At 42.5% G+C, this 13,640-nt stretch overlaps 1 protein-coding gene across 4 annotated transcripts in view; it reads right to left on the bottom strand.

Moving 5' to 3' along the window:
- Positions 1-7,839: 7,839 nt before the first annotated feature.
- The window catches only part of SPRY1 (sprouty homolog 1, antagonist of FGF signaling (Drosophila)), a 7,146-nt gene continuing 1,345 nt past the window's right edge, over positions 7,840-13,640 (bottom strand). The window contains exons 1-2 of one of the 4 annotated variants that reach the window (XM_011948630.1): positions 13,086-13,640; positions 7,840-10,051 (exon numbers count right to left, since the gene is read on the bottom strand). In XM_011948630.1, coding sequence (XP_011804020.1) covers positions 9,037-9,996 — 960 coding nt within the window. In that variant the 5' untranslated portion in view covers positions 9,997-10,051; positions 13,086-13,640 and the 3' untranslated portion in view covers positions 7,840-9,036. Of the gene's footprint in view, positions 10,052-11,205; positions 12,595-13,085 lie in introns of those variants that run through there. The other 3 variants (XM_011948629.1, XM_011948627.1, XM_011948631.1) reach the window with 3 other exon arrangements.

Below are 13,640 nucleotides of genomic sequence, written 5' to 3'. Positions count from 1 at the left end.
CCCGCCTCGGCCTCCCAAAGTGCTGGGATTACAGGCTTGAGCCACCGCGCCCGGCCTGTAGATGTTTTAGTCAATGAACGTTTTGAGACAGAGTCTCACTCTGTCGCCCACCATGGAGTGCAGTGGCATGATCTCGGCTCACTGCAACCTCTGCCTCCCGGCTTCAAGCAATTCTCTGCCTCAGCCTCCCAAGTAGCTGGGATTACAGGCACCCACCATTACACCCAGTTAATTTTTGTATTTTCAGTAGAGACAGAGTTTCACTATCTTGACCAGGCTGGTCTTGAACTCCTGACCTCGTGATCCACCCACTGTAATCCCAGCACTTTGGGAGGCTGAGGCAGGTGGATTACCTGAGGTCAGGAGTTGGAGACCAGCCTAGCCAACATGGTGAAACTGCATCTCTACCAAAAATACAAAATTACCTGGGCACAGTGGTGGGCGCCTGTAATCCCAGCTACTCAGGAGGTTGAGGCAGGAGAATCTCTTGAACCCTGAAGGTTGCAGTGGGCTGAGATCACGCCACTGCACTCCAGCATGGGCAACGGAGCAAGGCTCCATCTCAAAAAAAAAAAAAAAAAAGAAATGAATTTCTTTTGAGGGTCTTTCAATTTGCCTAGGCTGGTCTCAAACTCCTGAGCTCAAGTGCAAAGTGCTGGAATTACAGACCACCGTCCAGCCAACTTCTAGTATTTTAATACCTAAATTAGCAACTCTTCTGACACATTGGCCTCCATTTTCTCCTTATTTTCATCCTTAGCTCCATATATCTCTAACTCTCATCACCTAAGCTGCCTTTCAGCACAGAGAAACTCCAGGTTTCCTCAGCATTTAAAAATGGCCCACCTGGCCAGGTGCAGCCTGTAATCCCAGCACACTGGGAAGCTGAGGCAGGAGGATTGGAACTAGCCTGAGCAACATCGTGAGGTTAGCTGGGTGCAGTGCTGCATGCCTATAGTCCCAGATACTCAGAAGGCTGAGGTGAGAGGGTCATTTTAGCCCAGGAATTTGAGGTTGCAGTGAGCTATGTATGACTGCACCACTGCACTCCAGCCCTGGCAACAGAGCAAGACCCTGTTCCAAAACAAAAGGGCCCACCTTCTAGGATCTTGACTTGGAACTGCTCCTATGTCCTCAGCTGTCCTCACTTTTCCTATTGCCTTACTCTCAGTAAACCTGTATCTCACCCTCATTGGAACCTTCATCCAATTTTTCTGGCCAGTCATTTTCAGCAAACACTCAGGCTACTGCCCTAAAATCCCTGAGCTCTGTGAAATTCACCATTTCTTATTGCCCCAGGTAATACTTATTCTATGCCTTAATTGCTCCTCACAACCAGCTGCAGGGAATGTCTAGATACAATCTGAAAATTGGCTCCTAAAACATTCCCTGTCTCATATGAGCTTGAGCTCTCACCACTCTTCACTTCACGTGCTTTGGTCTGTTGACAGAGCCATGAGCATTCACCATCTCTAGCCATTCCAGACCTCTGCTCTCAAGAACCAATTTGGGTCTGTTATGTGCCTTAACTATCAATACAAGACCATCCTTCTATTTACAAAAACAGGGTGCATTTTGACAATTTCCTCCTCTCTCTCTCTCTTAAAATTCCATTACATCTGTTCTTCCCTCTCTTATTTTTTCCTTTACTCTGAGAGAAGAACTGTCTTGCAAGGTTACAGCTCCTCTTTGTGTTTTCTCTTCCATCTCCTCCCCCCTCCTCCTGGCACCATGCCAGGCTATTTTTGTATTTTTAGTAAAGACGGGGTTTCACCATGTCGGTCAGACTGGTCTCGAACTCCTGACCGCCTCGGCCTCCCAAAGTGCTGGGATTACAGGCGTGAGCCACCAGGCCCAGCCCAGCAAGTAGTTAATACAATGTTACTTCATTTTCACAAATAGATCATTTCACATTTTCACAAATAGATTGTGCTCCTGGAGCTCTTCCCTCTTCTCCCTCTCAACTGCCCATGCTGTCTTTCTGCAAAAAGGCTCAAGTTTCTGTTATTCTATAAATAGTCTCAGCTGTTTACCTGCCTCTAGTTACTTTCCTATCATCTCAGATGTCTACAGTGAACAGCCTAAAACTGTTACCCTGCATATCCTTACTTCCCACTCATTTCTTAATCCCATGCAATCTGGTTTTCATTACAATTTCACCTAAATACCACTCACTAAATTTAGTTGGGAGTCTCTGCAACTTTTCACATTTGATTATTAATTTCCACCTTACAAGTCTTCTCCTTTAGATTCTAAAACATACCAATCTCTTGGTGCCTATGCTTCTTCGACCATCTCTCTTACTGATTTGCTCTATATCCTCTCTCTGCTCCCTAAATGTAGGTATGTTCCTCAAGGTTTGTCCCTAGTCTGCTTTTAATTCCATTGTTTTCCTTTGGGATCTACACTGTGGACCTCCTATCACTTGTATGTGGATGACGGGCTGTCACTAACCTCTCTTAAACTCTAGACTTTTATTATTCATAATTATCTGTGTTTATCCCAGTAGAACTCATAACATTTCCTAACCCACATACTCCAAACAAATCCCACTCGTTTCTTTTAACAGAACTGTTATTTTCCCATTTGCCTAAATCCAAAAGCTCAGTATCAATTCTTTTCTCCAACTCAAACCCACATACAAATAACCACAAATTCCTATAGATTCCCCAGGGACAGTACTTCTCTTATTGACACCCCACCCCTTTCCCTTCCTACTAACCTACAAGCTGCATCAGGACCATAATACCTATGGCTTTCTTTTTCTAAATTGGCCTTCCTATCTTAATCTCCGCTATTTTAATCTCCCACAATTCCCCTATACATACCTATGATCTAACTCAGAGGCTTTCGACTAGCTGTAGAATCATCTGGGGTGCTTTTAAAACAAAAGAAAGCCAAGGCCCACTCTCAGAGATTCTGATTTAACTAGCTTAAGGCGGGGTCTAGGCACAGGCTTTTGTTCATTGCTGAGGGTGGTGTCTTTTGCTCTCAGCTGCTTTTAATGTGCAGAACCACTGCTAGCCAAACTGGAACTGAGTTTTCTCAAACTTGCATCTTGTTTGCTTAGCTAGCTTTGTCTGGCTCCCTCCTCATGGCACTTATTTCTCTGCCATGGACTATCATTAATCCATTGTGCTTTAACAAATGTGTTCAATTTTATAGCACAAATAATCCAAAATTTTGTTCAATCTCCACTCCCCTTAATCAACCACTCTTTCCTTCCTTCCAGCCATTTACCACATGTACAAATGTAGGAAGTAGTTTTTATTTTTATTTTACTTTATTATTTTTTGAGATGGAGTCTCGCTCTGTTGCCCCGGCTAGAGTGCAGTGGCGTGATCTCGGCTCACTGCAACCTCTGCCCCCCGGCTTCAAGAGATTCTCCTTCCTCAGCCTCTTGAATAGCTGGGATTACAGGCGCACGGCACCATGCCAGGCTATTTTTGTATTTTTAGTAAAGACGGGGTTTCACCATGTTGGTCAGACTGGTCTCGAACTCCTGACCCCCTGATCCACCCGCCTCGGCCTCCCAAAGTGCTGGGATTACAGGCGTGAGCCACCAGGCCCAGCCCAGCAAGTAGTTAATACAATGTTACTTCATTTTCACAAATAGATCATGACTTTAGGCAAGTAACCTCTCTGAACCTGGACTTCCCATCTCTAAAATAAAAAGACTGGATTAGATGACCTTCAAATTTCCTTTTACTAGGAAGGAAATAATGATTCTATGATTACTTTATCATAAAAATTACTATTTTGATTTTATCAAATTATAATTTTGATTATTATTGTATATAGACTAAGTAGATTCTTGGACTAAATAAAGCATCATTGGTGAATGATGCTTCTAGTATACTGCACCTAAATATCCAGTTCGAAACAGTTCTAGGTTCTCTGATAGTTTCTGCAATAGAATTATTGCTGTATCTACTGTGATTCTATCTGCAAGACGACATCCATCTCTTTAATAATGCAAAATATAAAATGTAAAGCAGCTTCTAATCACTGTAATCTTACTGCAGCCAGAAAAATAAGAAGTACCATCACACAGGTTCTTAAATCTAGATGCCAAGTTACTGTTCCTTTCAGAAACTGATTAATTTGTTCTATTATTACCATATAAACCCAGCCAGAGGAAACACAAGTTCCACTTTGAAACTGTTAATTTTAATATTAACATATGAAAAATAATCATGGCAATGAAGTCATTTACTACTTATTCCTGATAGCTAAACATGAATAATATATGCAGAAAAACATTTCATTTCCTAAATGATGGTCAAATACATTAATTATGAAGGAAAAATTTTCTGGTAAAGAGGATGGAATAGTAAGGGTTAATTGCAGCAGAAAGACACTAAGTTGGTTGCTGAGCAATGAAGAGGACAGGTGCAATGGCTTGCGCCTGTAATCCCAGCACTTTGGGAGGCTGAAGCAGGACAGCTTAATCCCAGCCTGGGCAACATAGGGAGACACCTGTCTCTATTAAAAAAAAAAAAAATAGCTGGCCGTGGTGGCATTTGCTTGTGGTCCCTGCTACTTCACAGGCTGAGGCAGGGGAGGATTGCTTGAGCCTAGGAGGTGGAGGCTGCAGTGAGTGGTGATCATGCCACTGCTGCACTCCAACCTGGGTGACAGATTGAGACCTCATCCCAAAAATCAAACAAACGAACAAGAAATGAAGAAAATCCTGTGTCAGATGAAAGAGTTCAGGCTCTACCCTAGCTAAACATGAACAGTTTATCTTCTCAAGCCATGCCTTTGTTTGTACATCCTCCAAGTGAAGACAGTGAGCTACATAAATCAGTTCCAAAGTTGCCTGATACAATCACCCAAAAAGCTTTGTGAAAATAACGAATACCAGGCCCCCACCCCCAAAGATTATTCTAATACAGGTCTGAGCTATGACACATACTTCTTAATATTTAAACTAGGTATCTATTTCTTTTCATACATGATTGAGAAACATTAAGATAAACTCTGAGATATATTTCTAGTTCTAGAATTCTACTGCATACAATGCTCCTAGGTGTTCAATAATAGCACAATGGCTTGGTAATAATCTGAGAGACTATTATAAGAATCAATAGCTGTCAGGTAAGTATATACATGCCTATTTTGATTATAGCTAATCAGTGAAGTAATGGAAAAAACAACCATCCAACCATCAGTTGGTCAAAAGAAGGACTTAAAAGTTTTGTTTTCAACATATTTAAAAACACCAATGCTCTTGCAATTAAAAAGAAAATGTATAGTGGGAGTTTAGGATAAGAACTGCTTTTAGACACTTTTCCAGTTTGTTTCAGTATTTCAATATATTTCAAAAGGGATTTTTTTATATGAGCTATCTCTCTATAGATAGATAGATAGATAGATAAGACACATAAATAGCTACGAAATACACCACTCTATTAAAAAACAGAAAAGATTTAGGAAAAATGGATAATTTCAAAAATTAAATCCTCTGGAAATTAATCACCTGAGTCTGGTTCCATTATCAATTTTAGGATAAAAACATAGTTTTTAACTTATTTCTTTTCACTTTAAAGACCTCTGTTTTTAAAGCTTTAATTTTTATTTTTTGGTAATAATGGAAATATTTTGTGGTTTCAATTTTGGAAACCATGTAATTATAATCCTATATTTGCTGATTCACTTTAGGCCTTCACACACAAAAAAGTCTACTTTTTCACATTCCATTTTTTCTGCTAGTTTACATTTTATAAACTCTGTAAACAGGAAACTACTCAATTACAAAAGTCCTATGTTGGTTTATTCACTATTAAACTATCTAAATAAGGCTTGTTTGAAATGAAAAAATTGGCAGTCAGAAAATATACTGGAAAGGAACCAGGTAACAAAAATATCCATTCTGTCAAGCTGTACTTGCTGGGGAGGAGGGACAAATGTGTGGAATAAAAAGGTTAGCCCATCTATTTGGCATGTTGTTTTTCATTCAACAGTATTAAATAAGTGGCAGCGGCATTGTAAGAAATTTCAGCTGATGCTTTAAAGCCTTAGCACTTTAAAATGATGATCAGCATTAGGTTCAAGAGCCTAGGGCCCATAAGCTCTTATGAGGACACACTCTAATATTTCTTCTTCCTACGTTTAAACCATCACAAAGGAGGAAGTTTCGAATCAGTGTTTATGCTTTGCCACCTGACAAGCCTCTTTTAGAAATCTGAACCTCTAACCGATTGCTCCTTCCAAGTACAGACTTGCCATTATGCCAGAGTTCACATACAGTCCTTGAAGCAGCAGACCACCAACTTAATATTTTTCATGTATTCTGCATATATAGAGCCAGAAGTTAAAACTCCACAGCATACTTCATTCTCATAAAAGTTATAAATTTCTTTCAGTAAAAACTACTGCTTCTTAGTCTGGTTATTACAGCTAAAGACAGCTCTTACTCCAACTAATTATACTAAGGGTCTAAATAATACCGGAAATAAAAACCCACACGGTATTTTGAAGAAGTCTGTGTTTATACACTTCATTAAGAAGCCACATCTCAATGAAAATACTCCATAAATATGAAAGGACCAGTGATAACATTACATAACTTGAGTATCAGAGGAGAACACTCAAGTTCACATTTTAAAATGCTACAGATTATGAAGTAGCCTCCAAAACACAACTATTCACTTTTAAAAATCCTCCTGATTTCAAAGCATAAAGGAGATATTTGACGGATTAAATATCACATTGCCAACTAATAGGTTTAGCAGCTTGATGGAAAAGCACTAAAACAAGTTTCTACCAATTAAACCTTGTCTATATAAAACAAAGTCAAAGTCTATTTACAAAGAACAAATACGTACTCTTAAACTAACAGCCAAACCATCCATGAATAATGACCAAAAAAAAGCTGGGTAAGAGCTTTGATAACCTGGGTTCAAATTATGTCAATATCTTATTCTCAAATGCAAAGAATTATTTTCAAATGCAGATAATGACTGACATATCACTTAGTCATAGGGAGTTAGTGAGACTGAGGACTCACATGAATAAAATTTTATCAAACTCAAAAACGATGTATTCTGAGGACTCAAATGACCAAATATTTTATCAGACCCAAAGATTCCAGCTATGTAGTAGTTTCACCAGACTAAAAAATAAGATTTAAAATATTTACTTTTTCTCCATAAAATTTTAGGCCCTCAGGTTTCTTATTGCACAGGACTTGATGAGGTGTAATTTGGTCAGGCCACATTAGACTTATGAAACAAGTGAAAAGGCAGGGACAGGCATGTTTTTGAAATCTCTCTGATGTTGTGAATTATTCCCTTGGTAACTTCTAGAATGCATTATTAAAGTGACAGTACCAGAGACTTCTAGCATACCTACAGAACTAAGTTCATTAAGTCTAGCTGACAAACTTTTTATTAACTTACGAGAGTTAAGATAAACATTTTTTAAAGTTTCTACTGTAGATATGCCCCATTTCAAGAAATTATAATATATACAAAACCTCATGCTTACAAAATAGTCAAAGTAGGGAGAGACTTAATATTACAAAGAATTTTTACTGTATAAAATAACTCACTTGAGCATTTGTTAAAAGAGAATTTGGATTACAAAATTTTGATTAATGTACTTTCCAGGAAATACCAGGTTGGTGCAAAATAACTGTTTTTGCCATTAAAAATGGCTCAAAACTGCAATTACTTTTGCACCAACCTAATTATCTGCTTTGTAATTTGGGCTTACCTATGTCTAGATTCAGCATCTATAGGGAAAGAAGTAAAATGAGTGTGTAATAAGAAAAAGTCAAAGCAAATAAGCAAAAATCATCATAATAGTACAGGCTAATAAATGAAGAAATCAAGAGACAGTTTCATTAATTAATATATTTTCTGCATTATAGTTAACATGTGTACTTTCTTCGTGTCACCTTATTTTCTGTTAAGTATTGATATTTTGTTATATTCAGACATGAGTACATTTCAACAGTCTTTTGCAATAAATACCATAAAATAATAGAGATTCGCATAATAAATATTCTTTACAATAAAAAAGTTTAACAGACTTTTGTCTTAAAAATAGTCAGAATTCAACTTTGTGATTTATACATAAAATATACAAAAAGCACCACAATTTGTGGTTAAGGCAATGAAAACACAGAAGAGATTAGAATTACTCAGCTGTTAACTATCCAAGGGGCCAAAAGGACCATTAAGGAGCCAAGATCACTTTAGACAGCATAGTTCTGTGACACCTATAGATTGATCAGCTATAAATATCAACTTGAGTTATCCAAGTGCTCTCAATGACAACAAAAATTTGGTGAGAAGCATGGGGCGAAGAAGGAAGGTGGTTGAGTCCTTCACAAATACGAAGGCTAGAGTGAAGATGGGCAAGGTCCAACCAATATATCTCCAATGTGAAGATTTACATTGTAAAGCGAATCTAAAATTACATAGAAAGAAAAAATACACTTGGCATCTCCAGAGTAAGACACCACCAAAATTGAGGGGAAAGAACTTTGAAGGACAAGAAGCAGAGGGCAGTGGTTAAAGGAAAATTTTTACGTTATAGCAAACAGTATATCCCCCATGCTACTTAAGGGGCCAATGCTAGGAAGATAGCCCTAACTGGAGACAGATTGAATACATAGCTTATTTAAGCAATTAAACGGTTGCTTTTTTAAAAACCAATTTCCCTGCTCCCACAGTACCCAGTCAAAACAACTCTAAATCACTGTAGTCTGGGTGTGGGTGTATGTTCATGTATACAACTTTAGAAAGTTGCTTGCAGAACAAAAAGGCTACACAAAGCCCACTGGCTCTCAATACCCTCTCAAGTGGATGGCAGAGGCTCTTGTCGTAAGTGGGAGCCAGGTGCAGTTTCCCAGTCCACTCTTACTGAAGATCATCCATGAAGGAAGAGAAAAATCCGTGAGTCAGACCTTGGGAACAGGGGAAGAGAAGGTGGGAAATGGGGAAAAATTCTAAAGAAAAGAAAAAAAAAAAAAATAGCCACAGCTTGAAAGCTGGAAGCTCAGGAGGTACAACCCACCTCCAAAAATCATGATGGTTTATCCTGACCCCGGGAGGGGCAGCTCTCCAGCTTACAATAGACAGTGTTGGAGTTCTTACATCTGCACCCTGGGCGATGGATCCAGTCATAACACCCCCTGCACAGCTTCAGGCATCCTTTAGCAGGAGGATAACAGAGTAAGCAAGGTAAAAATAAAGACATGGCTCCCATACACAGGTATCTAGAGCAGCAGTGTGACTGTGAACAGGAGCAAGGATTATCTGAGTAGGAATCCCCTTCGTCATCATTGGAGCAGTGGTAGAAGATGCCCTTGACTAAGCACATGCAGGTTCCATATTCCACCATGCTCTCAGCAGAGCAAAGGCACTGCCGGTTACAGGCCAAACAGGATGGCAGGGTCCTGGGAGCCGTGCATTCTCCACACTTGCACTTCCCACACTGTTCACAAATGAACTTGTGCTGTGTCAGGTCCTCTTTCAAGGAACCCTTCAAGTCATCCACAATCAGCTGCTTGGGCTGGGTCCGGATTGCCCTTTCAGACCTATGACCAGGGACTGGTCTGGTTGGTGGTGACCTTCCTAACAGTCCCTGTTCAGAAGAGGCACTGCTGTTGCTCCCAGAGCTGGCTGCACTGCCAGTGCTGGTTGATCTGCTCAAAATGGGGCCCCTGGCATTACTGGGGAGTACTGCATGTCCCAGGTGGCTTGTGTGTCTGTGCTCGTAGTTATTATTCACATTAATTGGTATGATTTCATGAGTCCTCTCATGCTTTTCTTGTCTTGGTGCTGTCCGAGGAGCAGGTCTTTTCACCACTGAAGGCCCTTCTGTGTATTCATTGCTGCCTCTTATGGCCTTGATCTGGTCTAATGACAAAATAGCAGCAGGCTGAATCTCTCTCTCATAGTCTAATCTCTGACGGCTATCCAAAGAAGGTTGCTGGATCACAACTAACGAACTGCCACTGCCATGTTGATTTTGGGGATCCATGTGTAGTGATCTCGAGTTCTGGCAATCAGTGGAAACCTGGCATGCATCTGAAATCCTAAAAGGAAATCAAAGATGAAAAAAACAGAGAAAATAAATGACAGGAAGCATTTTTTGCGGGGGTGAGGGGAGGGAAATCCTGTCAAGTCACAAATTGACTAAACCACCTAATAATGACCTCCTTCATCAGTGGATTACAATGATGCTGGGGTCCTGGCCAGAGTCCCATTCCAGGAGAGGCTGGGGACCACATCATAGAGGACAATTGTAAACAAGAGACCCCATGCCATAAACATTACAAGTTTTTCCAACTTTCAAGAAGCAGAATCAAGAGGAAGTAATGCCTTCCTGTTTGTGAATCTAACAATTAAAATGGAGCATGCCTTCGCAGGGAATATTGAGTATAAGCAGGAGAGTAACTCTCATCTAAAGAAAGCTCAGTTATCAGTTCATAGGTGGTTTCCATAAAGGAAAATGTCTACCTTTTAAGAAATTGAGAATGGCTTTGGTGCTACAGCCTTTTTGTTGTGTGCTGTTATAAGCATTAGATTAATGATGAAAAAAATTAAGGCATTAAAAAAATTAAGACTCTAAAATGAAATCGCAAAATAAAAGGTAATTTTCTGTATAAATCAGAATTTTAAAACTACCTTATTATTCATCTATGAGATGCAAAAATAAATGTATCAGGTACACAACGGTTCTTGGTGTTTTGTAGCTACAAACACACACACACACGACTCAATGTATAGTCCAGTGAATGATGTAACAGTACTCACATTTGAAATCCTGAGAGGATTTTTTTTTAAGCTGAAGGGCTCACTCACAAAACAAGTTTTATGCACAAATAAATGTAGTGTAGGTACATACGCAGTGTATTTAAATCCTGGCCATTTTAATTATCTGTATTTCCTCTAATTTAAAAATCTGTATTTACATGACAGACCTTGATTTTCAAAAGGACTGCCAACTGATTCAATGTGCTTCTTGTAACAAAATCAGCACACTAATATCCAGATTATAGCAGTTGTGTTTCCATACTAATAGTAAATTTCTAACTTATAATGTGTTCTTCACAAACTACCAAAGATAACATTTTCTGCTTTCAGTGGTGAACTAGAGCATTTTTCACACAAATTGCTTCTAAAGTCTATAGAGTCGACCCAATTCAAGAATGAAAAGAAAAAGAAATGTCCATTCTCCACTACCAACCTGAGGCAAAAAACATGGTTTAAGGAATAAACCATGCAGAAAGCAGAAAGAAGTCCATTTCCTATATTTCCTAAACTAATGTCTCTACACTATGCCTTCTATGTTAACTTCTTGGAGCTCCCCCTCGTTTTCACAACTCAGCTCTCTGAAGTTTCTACTTTATTTTACCTTCTTTGCCCAGGAGGAGTAACACATTCATAACCTGAGGGGATTTAGTCTTGGAGTCCTCAACATCTAATCCTGACTCCTGCACAATTATTCCTCTTCTTCAAGAACTTCTTAACTCAGTGCTTTGAAAGCAAAAGGTAGCTAAAAGTACTAAGCCAGATTCCACACGAAACGCAAAACCGTAGAGGATTTGATAACTCAAAACACCAGGCACAACTTTAATTTGCATTTCCAATGACAGTTGTAACAAACTTCATACTGGTCGGGAAATGAAGTTACCATACAAAAAATTAAAAGCAAAGAAAATTCGCCACCTCTGATCCGAAGAAAAGCCCATTTTCAAGCAGTGACAGTCTTGGACAAGCCCCAAACACGCTCACACGCGCTCGGCACACTGCCTTCCCCAAGAAAACGCGAATGGAAGTAGAATACCTTTTCGGACAATCCCATCACCATACCAAGGATCACCGTGGATTTCCAACACATTTTTTGCGTGGCCCACCAAGGTTTCTGACAAATCATGAAGAGCCTTCAGCGTCCACGCGGGCGCCCAAAGCAAGCCCACGGTCTGACTCTAAGCAAGGATTTGTCTATACTTTAAAGGAAAAGCTGGGTTCACCGAGGGCCGGGGAGAAAGAAGCCAGCGCAGGAGCGGCCACATTGCAAGTTACCACGGTGGAGCTGCGCCCTCTGCAATCTGTACGGAATAAATAGTTGACGGAGGAAGGAAAAGGAAAAAGTTATGAATGAAAACAAGTTCTCTCTCCCTCTCTCTCCAGCAGGAGGAGGGGAGGAGGCTGAGGTTACCATGAGCTCAGGAGGGCGGACTTCCCCACTTTTTTTGTTATTGTTGTTTTGAGACGGAGTCTCACTTTGTCTCCCAGGCTAGAGTGCAGTGGTGGCACTATCTTGGCTCACTGCAACCTCCGCCTCCCGGGTTCAAGCGATTCTCCTGCCTCAGTCTCTCGAGTAGCTGCGACTACAGTCGCGCGCCACCACGGTCGCCTAATTTTTGTATTTGCAATAAAGACGGGGTTTCGTCATGTTGCCCAGGCTGGTCTCGAACTCCTGACCTCAGGTGATCAGCACGCCTCGGCCTCCCCAAGTCCTGGGATTACAGGTGTGAGCCACCGCGCCCGGCCGACTTCCCCACTTTTAAAGTGGCAGTGCCCTCTCCCCTTGTCTTTGCACTGAGCTCCAAATAAGAAGAAAATTGCGGCTGGCTTTGGGGCTGGCTAATTCTATCGAAGAGCTGACGGGCGAATTCCGAGCATTTGCCTACACACACACACACATACAGCCTTTGCCGGTCCCCTGCCAGAGGCACACTCCTCCACAGAGGGCCCCCAGGAACATCCCCAGAACCGCCAGGAATCCCTCTTGGGCGTGAAGGGCTCTCCGAGAGGACAACCTGGGCCATCGCGCCGCCGCTCCGAGTAATCGGGGATGGGGGAGACCCTGTCTTGTTTCATTCCGCAGCAGCGGACCGTCGCCCACCCCTCCACCCAACCTTGAGCGCCCCATAAGCCGCGGCCCCCAGGGGAGCAAGGAGCGGCGGGAGGGGCCGCGCCGCGCGGGGTCGTCCCTTCCCTCCCCTCCCGGAGTCCTGGCCCGGGCAGCAGCACCACCGAGTCCGCACCTGCCGCGCCGAGGAAGCCCCGCCCGCGCGCCTACCACACCGCGGGCCCAGGGCGGCCGCCGCACACACTCACCTAGGCCGAAGCGCTGGCCGGGGGCCAAGCCGTGCGACCCGGCCCAGGTCCTGGTGCGGGCGGTGGCGTGCACGCGCCGCATCAACCGCTGCGGGGAGGGCGAGGCGGCATCGCCAGAGCTGCGGCGCCTCGGCCCGCGGCCTCCCCCGCCCCCGCCGCCACCGGTCAGGAGCGCTCCCCGCGGCCCCCTTCCGGCTGCGGAGGGCAGTTCTCCCGCGGCTCCGCGCGGCCGGGCCCGGACCTCTCACGGCTGGCGCTCCCCGGGCGGCTCAGTAACATCCACCTCGGGAGGTCTTCTCCTGCAGCCCCCTTCCAAGAACCAGTTTTTACAAATCCTTTCAGGAAGGCTCCCCAAGTCTCAGAAAAACAAGTAGGGGAGTGGCGGGGAGTCGAGTGCGTGACTGGCCAGCTGACGGCACGGTATGCTCAGAGAACTTCTCGGGTTCTGGTCGCTCCTCGCAGGGAAGGAAGGAAGGGATGGCGGCCTCCTGAAGAGTGAAAAATCCACGTCACGGGGGTTCGAGACTACGCGGCGCCCGGGTCGGGGCCCGAACC

Source organism: Colobus angolensis, unplaced genomic scaffold, assembly GCF_000951035.1.
Source record: "Colobus angolensis palliatus isolate OR3802 unplaced genomic scaffold, Cang.pa_1.0 Scaffold280, whole genome shotgun sequence".
In the NCBI taxonomy this organism is placed as follows: domain Eukaryota; kingdom Metazoa; phylum Chordata; class Mammalia; order Primates; family Cercopithecidae; genus Colobus; species Colobus angolensis.
This window is presented reverse-complemented; position numbering and strand designations above follow the sequence as displayed.